This window comes from Cydia pomonella, chromosome 10 (genome assembly GCF_033807575.1).
Source record: "Cydia pomonella isolate Wapato2018A chromosome 10, ilCydPomo1, whole genome shotgun sequence".
NCBI lineage: Eukaryota > Metazoa > Arthropoda > Insecta > Lepidoptera > Tortricidae > Cydia > Cydia pomonella.
In genome coordinates, this window is record NC_084712.1 from 15873023 (window position 1) to 15891056 (window position 18034).

An 18034-nucleotide genomic window follows, 5' to 3' on the forward strand; every position below is an offset into this window, starting at 1 on the left:
GCGAAGAGATTTCTACATCACGTAAGGTTTTGTTGATCACACCCTAGAATTTAGTAGGAAGCCATTCAACTATTATAATTTAATCGTAGCAAAAATATGGTAATATTACCTAGACCAAGAGCTACAATGGTAAACTCAGTAAGTAATTGGGATTAAAACCCTCGTCTAAAATTGACCTACCTTAAGTTTAACCAAGGTTGCTGCCACATAAGGTCAAACGTTTAATACATTTAATTCAGCCAAACAAATGAAAACTGTGACATATCAATGTCATTTCGATCGTCCGAGATAGTACTTAACTTTAGTTGCAAATGAATAAACTCGTACTTAACACTAATCAATGTGTACACAGGCCCTAAAGCAAGTGTACATGCTCGTAAGGGCCTTATAAGGAAATAAATAAATTATTGATTATCTCCGGAATGGAATTAATTAGAATACCGGTATCTTTGAGAAAGTTACTTAATTTAAGCTCAGGAATGCACCCTTGAAATTAACGGAAATAAAAAAAAACACAATGTATAATGATGCTTTGCTTGGATAGACGCATAAGTACCTACTCTGATCATAATTATGTTAAATTATTTATTAGTAAAGTCACTATCAGATACATCGCAACGGCCATGTCGTATAAAAATGCCTGAATAATATTCACTTTAACGTTTTAATAATAGAGACTTTGTTCAGATATTTATGAACACCTTGACCGGTCCGATATATCTGATAGCGACCTATTTTTAAATTGCTCTACATTGTGCATATTTCAGCTGACCGATATTTTTCTTTTGGTAATTTTTCAATAAACAAGCAAGCATTAAATAAAAACGCCTTAATACTGATACTTAGGTGGGTAGTATCAAAATTACGAAGACAGTTAAGTTATTCTTAAAATACCTCTTATTTCAAAACATTTACTTTCAACCGATTTTACAGTAATGAAATAACTTTCTCTTTATTAATCTTTATTTTTCATTTACTTACCATCTTGTTTGTAAAATATTCTGTTTGTAAAAGTAAGTGAACTTTAACATTCACAAATGGACAGAAATGCATTTGGTAAAAAAACTGTAAGTACCATTAACATTTTAAGACACTAAAATCACTTAGGCATATCATAGGTATTTTAATACATACACTATATTTATATCTGTACAATTTAAGAGATACACATACATACATTCATATAATCACGCCCATTTCCCGGAGGGGTGGGCAGAGGCAGAGACCACGGATTTCACTTGCTTTAAGAGATAATAGAAACTAAATTCATAGCATCAATTGGGGATCATTGTAACCCAATGGGATCAACCCATTGTCCTGTGACTGCATCTAATGAAGAACTTGTTCTACACTTTTCTTTATCAAAACAAAAAATATTACGTGCTAGTTCATCAGTGCTAACCCGTTAGATATACTTTCTTGCGTATTTTTATCTGCAATTAATCCAATTAATTAATTAATTTTTATTTTAAACGTTTTTTATTTATTATTATTTTCGGTTTTCATTAGTATAGATTTCCGCAAAGTAACGCCTAATTCAATTCATTACTTTCCTTGATACCATATGTTTTAGGATATCAATAATAACAACAATAACTATAATATACAAATATGTACATTATATGTACCTATATTATAAAAACTTTAACAAAACCTGACTGGTCCTTACCAGTCCACGTACCAGTAAGCAATTATAACACGATATATGTATTAAATTAATATTAATCATTTTTACCATTGACTTATGTATAAAAGTTGTTTGTATGTTGGTAAAGACAAGCCAAGCTATGGGCGAAACGAAGTGGGCCAGTACAGTGGTGTCAAATTGCGTTGTGCGAAACAAATGCGAGCCAGTCGTGCAGTCTATCGCAACTAAGAACAAAAAACTTTTATATTTAAAACTTTTTTATTTTACACACATAGCGCAGCATAGGTTGACTGGTAGAGAATGCCTCGTGGCATTAAGTCCGCCTTTTATACTGTAAGATTTTTTCTTTTGTGCAATAAAGATTAAATAAATAAATAGCGCATAGTTTGATCTAAACCCAGAAAGTAAAATGTAATGTAGCACTGAAAACATGATATTTCAGAGCGGATTGCAGCGGCCTCGCATTGATCGCTTTGTGGCGCCGCGCGAGTCCTTCGATGAGCTGCGGCGGCGGCAGCACGTGTCCGCCAGTAAGCAGTGCTCTAACAGCTTCTGGGTGAGCATTTGAGTAATGGGTCAAAAACGTTTAGAAAACCTGATTTTTTTTCTGCAGACAATATAAAAGTTACCGATTTCGATACATTTTTTCTATGACTTTCATCATACACAAGAAGTAAAACATTTTAACATGCTTATAAGGATAATGTAGGTACCAAAATTAAGTTTTGAAGTTCGTCTATTCTATGATGTCCACAGGAAAATCGTATTAACCTTAACTCATACTAAAAAAAAGTTCGACCCTAATGCTCGCGATCCTTCATTGCCAACTGTCCAAAAGCAGGTATTTTCGAATTATTTAGTCCGTGGAACTGCCGTGGAATGATTAATGTCAATAATAGTGCTTGAATCTGTCCTCGCATGGAGTGGCAAGCTGTGTCATCACTTCTACCTATCTTACTTCTTCTAAATACTAATAAGATAAACTACGTGTTATCGCTTTTCCAGCATGGCAATTACATGAAACAGTATGCGAGCCACATCGACAAAGCCTTTGGGCTAGATGCAGCCGCACCTTCGCAACCTGAGCAAACCTGGCCCTGCGTGCCGCGCACGCGCACTTTTCTATCTTCAGCGGATAATATCCTGGATCTGCCAACTTACAGTACCGCAGCTTGTAAGTACATATATCAATATTATTAACAAACTACACCGATCCCCGTACTTAAATGAAAACAGTAGAAAATCCATGAACCCTTTGGACTGGGAGAAGTATGAATAAGTCAAATCAACCTGAATCTGAGCACACCTTCTATAGCCCTGCGAGCCGCTTACGCGCCAATTTCTGTCTTCATCTGATTACGTATCACTGTTCCATATTAATGCGACAGTGACAATTGCGTTTCGTTCGCTACGGAGCGTTAACGATTGGCATGTTAGTTACGCGAGCTGTTGATATAACACCTAGATTTAGATGAGGGGTCAGATTTCTCTACAGCTGATTACACCTAACAGGTGCTGTACGTTTATTGTAAACTCCCTATTTTATATTCTGTAGATAAATGGATCGCCTAACTCTGACATTGAAGGCCAATAATCCATTACTATTACTTCTCTCATCAATTTAATATAGTAATCATTACGATATAAGTACTTACTCGTATTTAGTTCCAGAACTCATCGACTGGAGCAACGACAACGTCCTAGTGGCAGCACTTGGCAATAAATACTACAAGTGGAGCTGGTGTTCACAAAGCTCTATGGGCAAAGGCCTCACCCTTTTTAACACTGCTTGCTGTAGGTTTGATCCTACGGGGGAAAGACTAGCAGTAAGTACCCAAATCAACTACAGTCCACAGTGTACAGTAACTATTTGGCCACTATGAACAATGTTACTGCTACTCTTTTATACTCCTGAAAATTACATACCTAAGCAACCTTAGAACCCAACTTGCATTGTAACCCAAAAGAAAACCTTGTGTTCATTTATTATAAACGGGGAAAGCGCTTAGATGAAAAGAAAAATATCCCATGTCTTAGCATGTAACAGTGTCAAATCATGTTTTGATATTTCACACTGTTACATCCAATATCAGAAAAATCATACTTTTCTTTTTCAGCTAGGAACCGACATGCAGCGCATAGAGGTGCACAATGCGTGGAGCAAATGGATGACCGTGAGTTGGTGCCGCTGCTCCACCAAGACGTCGCAGCAATTCTGTCTGATCACCGCCGTGGACTGGAGCCCCACGGGGAACTCCATCGTCACGTGAGACATGTTTATATACGGCTGTAAATATGTGTCATTCTGTAAAATTTACACCTTACTCTAACTGTTGGTCAGGTCTTTGCAAGGAAATTTTAGTCGTAGGAAATAAGAGAGTGAAATTTTTGCTCTGAACATAATTTTACTGAGTTTAAATATTTATCGTAAAATTTAGCGAACCTAAACACTTAACGACCTGTCTGGCCTAGTGGGTAGTGAACCTGCCTATGAAGCCGATGATCCCGGGTTCAAATCCTGGTAATGGGCATTTATTCGTTTGACGAGCGCGGATATTTATTCCTGAGTAATGGGTGTTTTCTATGTATTTAAGTATTTATAAATATTCATATATTATATTAAGTATATACGAGTATATAGTTGTATTGTCTAAGTACTCCACACAAGCCTAATTGAGCTTACTGTGGGACTTAGTCAATTTGTGTGATAATGTCCTTGTAATATTTATTTATTTATTATTAACGTTGGAGACAATGCAATGTACCAAACATATGCTGGTATGATGATGTAAACCGAAGGTGATCATTGGAACTCTGTAATAACACACAGTAAACTCATTAAGTTACGACTCGTGAGACAAGTACGGTTTGACGATAAAAGCTAGTTAAAAATGTTTATTTAGCGGTTGCTCCCGAGGAATGATCACCGCTTTCGACCGCGATACCAGACACATCAGCAATCGGCAAGCCACCAACATCGCCATCTTTCTTGTGCGGGTGTCTCCAGACGCGCGCTACGTGGCCGCGGTCGCTGTCAACAGTTCGCAGGTAGAGGTCTTTCAAATGTCAATGTTGTACTAGTTGTAGTTAATGTAGGCTATTTATTTAACCTGCATGCCCTAATTATTTTCATCGTAAGCGTAGTCAACTTGCTGTATAAATTGTGAGCGTATATTTATATATTTATCAGGTGCTGCTGATGCTGTGGCCGTCTTTGGTAGAATACATGGTTATCAGTTCTGACTGGATGGTAAAGGTAATAAACAAATTATTATAATTTATTATAGACGTCAAGACATTTTACATTTCTGGTGTTGTCGGGTAACAAAAGTAAGATAACATTAACATTTTTATTACGTCTTTTAATAGGTAACACTCATGAACATCTGCGAGCTTATGAATACTGAAGCATATAATATCCTTATTAGAAACCTGATATTAATTTTAAGATCTTTAATGAGGAACTTAAAAAATGTCTGTAGGTAGTCTGTCGTTTATGTTTGTATGGATTTGGCATATATAATTACATTAAAAAACGATTTCAGCGCCATCTGCTTTAAGCTTCGCGCATTTAATCTCATTTCCAGAGTATAGCCTGGCACCCATGGCGTAGTGCTCTCCTCGGCATCGGCGGAGTCACGGAGACCAAATCCTGGATAGCGCTCTGGGATGCCCCGCGGGCCACCCTACGCACGACCACTACTGTCAGCAATAACGATTATAGCATGGACACCATGTTGTTCAGCCATCGGACTGGGGAACTAGTTCTCAGTGTTTGGAACTCAGGTAAATACAAACTGTAATGTCTACTTACATTCAAAAGGGTGGAAACAAAAAGTCACAGAGACTAAATCCTGGATAGCACTCTGACATTCCCCGCGAGCCACCCTGCGCGCTCCCACTACTGTCAGCAATAGCAACATTAGCAACTATCTGCCTGCCTGTGTGCTTGGATACCATGTTGTTCAGCCATCGGACTAGGGAACTAATGCTCAGTCTTTGGAAGACAGTTAAATGTTCTGTTCACTTAAACTACGTGGACATAAAACGGATAAAGTATATAAAAGGATAAAAAAAGGTCAAAACAAGGGTTTATAAAAGGCTATAACGAGGTTTAATCTGATTGTAATAACTGATTATGAATTAGATTTGGATTTATTATGTATCAGCTGTCAACTTTGATATTTCCTCAACCAACTTCACTGTGGACAGCTATATTCATTACAAATCCAGATGAAATTCATAACCAGTTATAACTATCAGAATATTCAGAATAAGCCTAGGGGAGGACAACTTTCTTATGATCAGTGATGCCATAGTTTGCTTTTATTGTAATGTATCTTCACCTTACTGTGTAGTTATGAAGCACTTTAGAATGCCCCGAGCTACGATTACTAAATATAATAAATAAATAAAATGGGGGTGGTGAATAACATGGTATCCAGGCTATAGTTGTATAGCCTGGATACCATGTTATTCAGCCATTGGACATCTTAGCTAGGCCCCCTAGGGAGACTGGGGAGAGATTTGTAACACGGGTATATAAGTAAACTGTGGCGTGGTAAATTGGAACGTAACCAACAGCCCCTAATCTAAATCACCTAAAGTTGGGACATCACTCTTAGGTGATGCTTAGGTGCTTCCCTTAGGAAGCACTAGATATTTCTAGGTATTTCATACATTATATGTATTACAAACGAACTTCTACTATATAAAAATTATAAATGTCTAGCGGTCCGATTCGAAGAATGAGATACGATACCGATAAGTTCTCATTTAGATATCGTTTGTATGTCGTATATATTGACAGAAGCAGCTCGATTCGGGCAAGCAATGTCACTGTGACGTTAGAAATGTCGTAGATAGATCTTATTGGGATCACAGCGGAATCTAAATAAATGTCAATTTTGACATGTCGTTTAGTTATCGATCTTTTAAAGATCTGTCATAATCATTCTTCGAATCGGGCCGTATATTCCATCACAAAAACATGACTTCAGAGTTCAGACTTTAACACTTTAAAATAAATGTATTAAATAAAAATAAATAAATGTATTTATTGTTCAATAATTTGTACGCTTTGCGTGGGAGTGCTATTATGCGCTATTATACACTTACAGGCCGATTCGAATGTACACACGATTGAAATTCCTTGCTTCTCCCTCTGGACCGCATCCAACGAAGAGCGACTCGAATTGTCGACTGCCAGCGTATTTCGGATCAGCTTGACTCCTTGGCGCTGCGTAGAGATTTGGCCTCGCTCTGCATTTTCTATCGCATGTATAACGGGGAGTGCTCCGAGGAATTGTTCGGATTAATCCCTGCCGCTTCTTTTCGCCATCGCCCTACGCGACAACATTTCCATCCTCACCACTTAGATGGTTGGCAGTCCTCAACTATGCGTTTCTCCAGGAACTTTCTGCCTCGCACAGCTAAACTGTGGAATGAACTGTCGCCTGGGGTATTTCCGGACCGATACGACCTTCAAACCTTCAAGAAAAGAGCGTACTCCCATCTTAAATGCCGGCAACGCACTTACAACCCCTCTTGTGTTGCAGTTGTCCATGGGCGGCGGTAATCGCTTACCGTTTGCCTCCTCTAACATAAAAAAAACCACGATTACTGAATGATATCAGTTAGATGCCATTCTGATGTCGCTGTACGTTCATACTGACCTGTTAGTGGTATTTAAATGGAATATAAATCCGGCTTTATGTCTACAAAATCGCTGAGGTACGCGCATCCATTATAATTATTTAACTTCAGTCGTTTATAACTATTTCCTAATTCCAAACTTAAATATCAAATAATCGTAATAAAATCCATTAATAATAGCTTGACTGGTACTTTTTGCCGTAAATCATTTTAAACGGTACACGCACCCATTTTATTTAGTTCTGCTATTTAGACACTTAATGAACTCTAAAGTCAAGGAATTAGGGATTTCGTACTTGTATTTTGACCACTGAAATTGTAATCAGTAAATCAAATCAAATTGAATTATCACAATTAAATCTTCGGTCCAGTTCTAGTACCTATGAGAAAACTATTAAAATGTTAATGTCTAAGAAAAAACTTGATGAGTTATAAAATGAAATTTAAAATACATTTTACCGATTCTATCCTGGCAGAAATGGCAGTAACTATCTCTGAAGCGTTTTGAGATTCATATTTACGAGTATAAATTATACTGTTCGGACTACAGTTGAATTTGTTTCCAAATTAAACTAAAGATTGCGATCCTACAAATAACCACCAGTTCATTATCAGTGGCTCAAATATCTATTTAAGGCGTAGAATCGGACCAAGTTAACTCGGCATGGTATTTGCGATAGCAAAGTATGGCTATGTCATTAATGTAAAATTATTATGAACATGTGACGTATTATAATGACACTCTCACACTTTGTTTTGTTACAGTCCGTACAAAGTTAGCTAAGACAGACTCTTAAAAGTCTATCGTGTCTAACTAAACAACAAATTTCTTTAAAAAACTAAATGATCACCTCATCAACAAAGCTTATTATACATTAAATGATAATTATTGTACAAAAAAACTCGATCTCCTCTTGAATAAACTGTTTGCTGCGCCCTATAGGGTGTCATTTTGTATAAAATTCTATGTAATATGTTTAGATATGCAATAAAGATTATGAATATGAGTAACTTTACTTACCTACTTCCAAAAAATGAAGTTTCATCGTTCATCCAACCTTTGAAAGCAGAAGAAGCAATCTTAAAATATCTATGACCCGTCTTTACTATACTACCATGTTTTATATTATAGAGCAAATGGGGTACCCAAAAGCGAGCTCTCGGCTTGTAGTGATGAGCGGACCAGACTCGGTGGTGGACGAGTGGGGGGAGGGCAGATACGGCGTCGACCGCGTTCGGGCCATGGTCTTCAGTCCTGATGGCACTAAGCTTGGTAAAATTACTATGTATTTATATTAGGATAAGTAGATTATTATTTGCTAATTAATGGACCAGATACTATAATGGACCATCCTAGTTTCAATGGCCATCATTGATAAAGAGCCTGCCTCAAACAGCTAAGCTGTAGAATAAACTGTCGCCCGCATCCGCGGTATTTCCGGACCGATACGACCTTCTAATCTTCAAGAATAGAGCGTTCTCTAATCTTAAAAGCCGGCAACGCACTATCAACCCCTCTGGTCTTACGGTAATTGCTTACTATCAGGCGATTCATCTGCAATTTTTATCCTATATAATAAAAAAATACAGAAGTATAATTTAAATTAAGCGTTTTAAAATAGTCAATAACGATTTTTATTGAAAATCAAAAGTCGTGTACTTATTGTAATTTGTTTTAGATGTTACATATCGTAGGATGTACATAAACAATTTGATTATGAACAAGTATTTTCTTTGCAGCAACAGCCACAGCAGACGAAGATTTAATAATCTGGAATTTCCTGCCTCCAGACAACAAGACCAACAAAAAGACGAAACGGAGAAGATTCTCCGCCATCCCCACTTACATCGACCAGAGCTCATACGGCTTCTCCGTTCGATAACTTTAATTTTTTTTTGTGTAATATTACAGTACAATTCCAACTTTACTAGCAGTGGTTCGCTTAAGTAGTGTTTATTCCAAAGTCATCCTCCGATTCACTATATATTCAAACGTGGATAGGCATGTTATAAAACGTTGAAAAAATAAGGCCATTATATAGATCGTCCTTTTATAAACTTTTCCGGTATTTAATTTGGCCGCAAAAGGCATCAATTTTACCTTATAGACACATTAGTCACAGCTAATCTAGGTAACTCTTAATCCTCACGAACTTCTCTTTTTAGCAATATTTAGAAATTTTTATCTAATTAAAAATTGTTAAGTTTGTAATAATGCAATATTATTCTCACCTGCTGAATGTCACTAGAGCATTGAAATCAACATAATAGGAACGTGCAACATACTTGTAACTATATTTGAATAGCGGGGTTTAAACTGGTTCAATCATTTGTATGATACCTATAATTTTTTGTCTGTATCTATATTATAATATTAATTCTACGCATGTCTCACTATAATATTCTTTGATAGAATTATTGAAAATGTAAATTATGTTAGTAAATATGATTTTATCTTTATTGATGTTAATGAAATACACTTTTTAAACTAATGACATTTACTGAGTATATCCTAACCTATGTTGTGTGTGTTTTGACATGTATATCTCTCTCGTACATTTTCAGCGGGATATCCCAGAAAGCATACAGCAAATTAAATAGACCTGTACAACAAGTCGCTTAAGACATTCCTTTAGTTACACATACCATTTTTTTTTTTGCAAGGTCTTATAATAACTAATAAAAGTTCCGATTCATCAAAATTCCTTAAACCTACATACAATGCGCAAAAAATGTCCAGATGTCAAAAACACGTCCTCTACCTATTCTAGAATTGTTATATTATAAATATATTTTACAAGCCACACTGTTATTTAATTAGATAATACGAGTATTCACTAAGTCATGCACGCTATATATTTCCTCTTTGGGAATAATTCCATCTTGAAACTAACGCTTATTCTAATCTATAACTCGAAGATTACCTTATTGATGAGTGAATAAAAGTCAATGTAAATATATATCTCACGCATTTAGTTGTCTATTACTCTTGTAGGTATTATTCACAACGCTAACTATCCGGTACGACCATCGAATATAGTGAATACGAATATAGAGAGAGACCGGGAGACTTGAATGATGTTAAAAACCGGCCAAGAGCATGTCGGGCCACGCTCAGTGTAGGGTTCCGTAGTTACTCTTCCGTCTCAATAAGCTAAACTGGAGCTTAAAGTATAGTAAATTGTTAACCAAGGGATGAAACGGTACCTTTCACGCGAGTTAAACAAATAGGCAAATTTGCATAATCAGTACCTAATTAAAGTTTTTACTATGAAGGGGAAACTTTTTGCGATAAGTCAAAAACAGCTAAACTGATCATGTCCGCTATAGTGTTCATTTAATGTCTTTCTTAAGCTCTACTTCCATGATTTTTTTTTCATATTTTTTGGACCTATGGTTCACAAGTTAGAGGGGGGGGACAAATTTTATTTTTCTTTCGGAGCGATTATCTCCGAATATATTGAATTTATCAAAAAATGTTTGTTGAAGACCCGTATTAGTTTTGAAAGACCTTTCCAATGATACCCCACACTGTAGGGTTGAAGCAAAAAAAAAAATCACCCCCACTTTACGTGTAGGGGAGGTACCCTCAAAAGAATTAAATTTTTATAATTTATTGTACGACTTTGTCGGTTTTATTGATTTATATATCCATGCCGAATTTCAGCTTTCTAGCACTAACGACCACGAAGCAAAGCCTCGGACAGACAGACAGACAGACGGACATGGCGAAACTATAAGGGTTAGTTTGTACCTTACCCCATCTACTACTAAACTTAATTAACTAAAATTCAACCAGGATTAAATAAAAATAGGAAAATAAACAAATTTGGCCATGTGATCGTCTAGTGTATTTACGTTGTGAACCTTAGTACCCTTCGTCTTTTATGTGAAAACTGATACGATTTGGATTTTTCAAAACTATCCCTAAATATCCTATGAATTTGTAAATATTCCTACTGTATATTTTTATTAACACTATTGTTAGACAAATAAAAAAAAATAGTAAATAATATATTTTTTTAGAATTTATCTCCTACCGGGCCCTACCGTGACCAGTTACCGTGAACAGTAGTAAGCCCTTTTTGTTTGTAATTTAAAAACTTATATTTTCCTTTTAATATATCTCTTTGCTAACCTAGCTAGCTAAAGGAAAATATGTATATGTAACCATTGTAACCATAAGTAAATATATTGCAAAGAATAGTAAGTACAAACATACTTTATCTACTGTCACGCCCGGATGAAGACGGGTCTCTAAGCTAATTAATACCCATTTTATTTTATTTTATTTCTAATAGGTATTCCTAAGCACTATGTAATATTACTCTACCAACGTTTCGTAACCTAATTTCAAACGAGAAGAAACGCCAAGAAACTCATCTGAATGTACTATCAATGTATGGAATACTGAAAACAATCGTCTATTAAATATGACTTTATTTACCCTATAATTCCCCAGTTATAGAAAAGCTCAATTGTCACTAGTGAACTGCTCCGCCGGTCACTAGCTCCCTATAACAAAATTATTTAGTATGTCCTCAAATAACTTTGTTCCCCTATCTCACCCAATGTAAAAATATATAAACCTTCAATCATATTTAATCCCCAAATCCCTCAGTAACCCATCCATATGCTACTGAAGATAGATTTTAATTTATTTTGTAATTAAAAACAGTTAAAACTCTAATGATTTTAGTTTTGTATATAATCAAACTAAATGTGAAAGAAAATAAATAAACCTAACACCCAAATAATGACTCTACCCTAACTCTACCCCAAATTCACCTATTCTAATGTGTGTAAAACTAGAGGCGAACCTCTATTTTTACAGGGAGGAGTGTGTGTATGAGGGACCCTAATTTAAGCTCTAAACGTTCGGCCGACAAAACCGAGGTATAGCAAACCCTAGTGTCTGTGTGATTGCCTCCCTCCATCTGTGTTAGCCGAAGCCTGGGTACAGATGAATAAGGCGCCCTAACCATGTATATAATGTGTATAAATAAATATATTTAACAAGACAACGCTTCTTCAATTACCAACAGATTTCAATGAGTAAGGATTACTCCTAATGGTCCACACGTGAGACCCTCATATCCCTCTGTCAGACCTTGAAGAGAACGTAAGAGGTATAATCGTCACCTGTGTTGGTAAAAAGGCTGACGCCAGGCCCCTCTCGCGACCTGGACCTAACTCTCTACTGGATTCCCGAGTAAACCTGCTTGTCACCGTCAGGTTAGGTGTACTCGGTAGGTTGACCATGCAACCTGACACTGAACTGGCTCTAAAATACAAAAAATCCACAAAAATAAGTAAGTATTGACACTAAAATAACAATTGAACAGTCTGACAAAGAGCAGCATAGTAGCTACGCAATGTCAAACATTCAATCGTCAAAATAACAACCTTTGTTTTTACGTCTACGAATAAGCCAGAGAAAGTGACAATCCGACGGTCAAAAATATAATGGCGGTCCTGGCTTAAACTGAGCTATTTATAACCTTCGGCAAACGCTCCAGACGTGTTAGACGCGTCTCTCGTACTTATCGCAGGGTAAAGGCACCAATAGTCAACCCCTCCACGAAATTTCTATATTCAAGAACGTCTCATTTGCCCACTAATTGATCAATAAGAATTATGAATGTATTTACTCATCAATAATTTATTAATCTTTTATTTTTATAAAGAATAAAATGTAATTTAATTTAGCTTATGGAAATATTTCATTAAATATTATGCAAGGGCTTTCCGCCAGCAATCAGCCTCCCGTCTACCAAGCAATCTACAGCCACCCCATTTTAACGCCTGGCTATTGGATTCCGAGTTCCGTGATTTCAGTGTCCAGTGGTCAGCCACAGGATGACTACTCAGTATTTTATGTATTTCAATGAAATAAAGTCATAATAATGTAGATATTTAAAGGTGCTTGATTTAACGACTTACATTGCATTTGAAAATAATAAAAATCTTGAAACCTATGCTCAGCCTCTATCGGCTGTCCTCTCGGTCCACGTCCCTTTAAAATCACTGCCTCAAACCCAGTAATCGGCCAGGGCTTACTTTAATATGGATTTATATTAATTTTTTACTTTTTCCAGACAAATTAAGTATTAATTACGTGAAGCAGAGCACATGCTTTAAAAAAAATATCACAATTCGGCTGCTAACGTCTGATCAAAATACCATGTGACGCTCCAAAAAAATGGCGCATATGGCATATCCCTTAATGTCAGAAGACAGCACTTCTTTGAAGTAGTGTTGTGGTTTATGCTAAACAATTCTTTTAGAAATTAAGTTACTTTTCAATTCATACTTTATTAATCTATAATAACACCTACTTTTGGCACACTGGTGCATGTCTCAGCACTGATGCCTTTACCTTATACGTTTGACTAATTTATTACCCTTTAAACTCGAGTACCAATCTCCTTTTCTGAGTAACGACCCACTACGAAATATGATTTAGTTAAAGTCTTTGTTTGTTGTTTAAAATTTCTCGTGAGAATATTTTGCTTCTATTCCATTAAACTTACGGAATTAATTTATTAGTTATATACATACTATTTACTAGTATTTTGATTAATATTGGAACATAATAATTGAAGTTTTTAGTTTATGAAAATGATATGGACCGATTATTTGTGCCAATTATTTTTATATGTTAACTAGATCTGCTAGTGCGTCTAGTTACAAGTTGACTACGGAACCCTTATAAAAAATGGTCAAAATTAATATAGGTATTAATTTCATCAGCGCTCTAATACTCGTATGAATTAACGATACCTATTCGGGCATCATGTATACTAAACATGCCCGAAAATAAATAATACCCCCCTACATCAACGAGAGCCCAGAGCTCAACGAGGGGGGTGGGGTTAGGGTCGGCAACGCGCATGTAACTCGTCTGGAGTTGCAGGTGTACATAGGCTACGGAAACTGCTTACCATCAGGCAGGCCGTATGCTTGTTTGCCACCGACGTAGTATTAAAAAAAAAAGAAAACATTATATGATCAAATAGTATAGGTTAAAATCAGGTCGTTCAGTGACAGATCCAGACGGTTTTGTATTTGGTTGATTAACCAATAAATGTTTGAACTACCCGAAAATGTACCAAAGATATAGAGTATCGGCAAGTCTCCCAGACTCTCCCTAAGGCTCTAGTTATAATAGAATCCAACTTTGTCGACGAGGAAAGGCTGTTTTGTAAATAAATCTAGGTTTAAACAGCGGATCGTAAGTGCGGATTTATGTGACTTAATGTTTGCTTATAGAGGACATCCTTGGCAAACAATTATCTCGGTAATCGGCAACAAGTAATGAAGGACGGTAAGAATTTTGATAGGTAATTAAGAGTAATAAACCTACATTAATGTTGTAACATAAAGAGGAATCTGTGTTTTGATCTGCTTAAGGCGTGGTGACGCTTATACAATGACATAGCTAGACATAATATTACTACATACATACTTAAATAGTAGCATAGCAATACATAATGTGAGCTAGAGTTGAAAAACGTATTTATTGTATTTATATACCAGCGAATTGATGAGACTAAGCAGGTGGATTATTTATCTTTTTTTTTGAAATTTTTTATTATATCTTACATAATTTTACCTTGTTTTTTCTCTACCACTTGGGTGGTCACATTTTTGTCAAATTTCAAAATGCAGTCCACGTAAGTGAGGTGATTAAAAAAATACGCAAGAAATGGGCAATCTTCATGAACGGATTTCGAAAGTGTTATTTACTTACATTCGGTCCACGTCTTTACTGTACGGCAATAGTTGTTTTTGGCAAAAAAAAAAACACTTCAGAAGTACTTAAGGCAAAAAAAAAAATACAAGAAACAATTAAATATTCTGTTCAAACTTTTGTGAAATTAACAACGACGGATTGATATTAATTAATGGATTGACGACTAACCGATAGTGTGACTTTGACTACATACTAAACTTATATTCATGTTATTCCAGCGAGCTCTTAGCGAATGACCTTTACATGGTATAAACATGTGCACGTCTGGTCAAACCGTCACGCATACGCATTCAGCTCCCGCGGTCAGAGCGCAGATATTTCATGCGCGCGTTGACAACGCGCACAATGCACACGAGCAGATTTACCGACCGATTCAGCGTGTGAACGCGGGATTTATGAGGCGAAGAAGAGTCTATAATCTATGGTGTGAGGCTAGTCTTGTCCAGTTGATATCCGAACCTGCGCTGGGGGGATGCAAAAGAAAGGGATTGGAAGATAAAGCAATACATGTGTTGTTTCAGCATTGAATGAACTTTAAGGCCATATTCCACGTGTGAGCATGCGATGTTCGAGTCGCAGATTGTATTTACAGTTTTTGTATCCTCAATGACTTAATGACATACGAAAACACAGAAACAAAAAACGTAAGATGATAACATGAATTAATCATTTTTGTAACTGGATATATTTATAAAGGTATATTTTCCCGAGACACATAAACGTAATTAATTAACATGTAATTGTCCACAAAATTTGAATTAAATATTTCAAACGATGCTTTCCGATTTCCTAAAGATTTTGAGAATAATGTACTCTGCCAAAGCCATTCCTCAGATGTGCTCGATAAGCCTTCATTGAGTCGTTGCGGCCGCGCGCTGGTTCAATCTAATTTATTCGCTCATTGTGAAGCATTCGACGTAGGGATGTGACAAAGGATGAGGTACGTAATTACCTCAGTTATGTGCAACATAGCATGCAGAAACAAGAGATACCTATAGCGTGTATTTCTAATACAACCAAAATTGAATAGAGTCGTAATGCCCCATTTAGACGGTTCAAGAACTTGAATGTGATTTTCGTTACAATCGGCCCGATTCCAAAAATGAAATACGATAACGATAAGTTCTGGTTTAGATAAGTTCTCATTTAGATGTCGTTTGTATGATGTTTGTATGTCGTATAATTGACAGAAGCAGCTCGATTCGGGCAACCAATGTCACTTTGACGTTAGAAATAGATACAACGTTAGTAGATAGATCTTATTGGGATCACAGCGGAATCGAAATAAACGTTAATTTTGACATGTCGTTTAGTTACCGATCTTTTAAAGATCTTTCCAAGATCTTAAACGTGTCTTAATCATTCTTCGAATCGGGCCGAATGTGGTATTGGTCAATCAACTGAATTCACTATAAGTTCTGCATAGGACGGTCTAAATGTGGCTTAAGTTTCAGTGCCATGAGGTGATTAATAAAAAGAATTGGGTAAACAAAGGACAATTATATAATTTTTTTCTAGCGGCATTGTATTGCGTACTACGCAAAAATTTTGTGAATTCTGACGGAAAAAAAGTACAACAAAATAAAAGTCGCACTTGATACCATTGTAATAGTAAGGAGCTACGTTATTATAGATATTTAAAAAATCTAAAATTGTCAAAGGATTTCAGCATATTTGAGGTGAATCTAAGTTGAGGTACAAATATATATGCCTAAACAGCTTTAGCCAGCTCTTAATAATATTTACAGTGGCCGCGGTAAGTATTTAACACGTGGTTCTATAGCTATTTATTGGCAAGAGTTACTGCACAAGGATGGAATTGACTGCCTTTGATAAAGTCGGGCGTGAAAGTAATATATGTACTTATTATAGAACTATATTACTTTTATTACATGTGTAACTTTAGATACTCGCTTACCTTATTAATATAACATAGATGCAGATGATGATAGTATCATGTTATCCCTCTTCAGGGACGTAAGGCTCCCACAAGTGATTTACATTGTCCACGGTCCAGCGCGGCCTCCTCCATCTACACCCAGCCAAGTCCAGCTGATGCAGCTTCCTTATCAACTGTGTACCTCCACGTGGGCACTCCTTTTTTCCGGGAATTTGCCAAGTTAGCCCTTACTTGGATAGGTGGTTGTTTGGCCTTCGTAAAACCTGTCCTATCTAGCGCTACCATTTCCGCAAAAGTTCCTCCTTAGCTAAAGAGTTTTGTCCGGTCAATTCCCATAATCTAGTGTTCGAGATGTTGCGTGGCCAGTAGACTCCTACGATTCGCCGCAAATACTTTTCTCTGGAGGGTTATGTCTTGTTTAACGGGCCATTTTTCGCTCCCATACAGGACACAGGAGGGTATCTGAGTTAGTGGGTTCTAAATTCTAATATTGACGTTGCTAAAATGGAACTAAAAATTGATTAGGTATGAATCTTTTTTTTTATGAAGGATAGGCAGACGTTTGACAACGATCTCACCTGATGGTAAGTGATGATATAAAATTAAATATTAAAGCCCAACTGAGACAGTACCTCCACCGTACTGAATACCACAGTCATAATAGCACTGCGATATGCGATGGTGTTGATAAACATTATATTTCTTATACTACGACGGTGCCAAACAAGCGCGCGGCCTGCCTGTGTTGAGCAGCCATCGCAGCTTATGGGCGCTTGGAACTGTAGTTAAGTTTCTCGCGCGTTGCCGACCATAAAAGCTTATGGCTCTTATGGCTCTACGTGATGGGCCATCATACTAGGCCACTAAAATGGGCCAGCGAGGGTAGTCGTGTCGGATGGCTTATGGCGCGGCGGGATGCCGATGGGAAGGCTACGGTGTCAGTTTTTCGTCCGCACATCAAAGGAAGTGGGGCAGTAGTGCGTACGCATCTACACGTGGCCTGCTCTCTTCCATCTCAGCGCTGGGCCATCGTGTAGAGGAGAGATTTGAAGGAGGAGGAGGAGTATTTTGGTCA

At 36.8% G+C, this 18034-nt stretch overlaps 1 protein-coding gene across 1 annotated transcript; it reads left to right on the forward strand.

The window, feature by feature from the left end:
• The first annotated feature begins 613 nt into the window (after positions 1–613).
• On the forward strand, positions 614–9800 carry LOC133522257 (protein cortex-like). Its single transcript, XM_061857526.1, has 10 exons — positions 614–1067; positions 2091–2204; positions 2654–2822; positions 3314–3474; positions 3766–3914; positions 4552–4696; positions 4839–4904; positions 5236–5434; positions 8436–8576; positions 9044–9800. The coding sequence occupies exons 1-10, from the start codon at positions 1038–1040 to the stop codon at positions 9184–9186; spliced, it is 1317 nt and encodes a 438-aa protein (XP_061713510.1). The 5' UTR covers positions 614–1037; the 3' UTR covers positions 9187–9800.
• The last annotated feature ends 8234 nt before the right edge of the window (positions 9801–18034 follow it).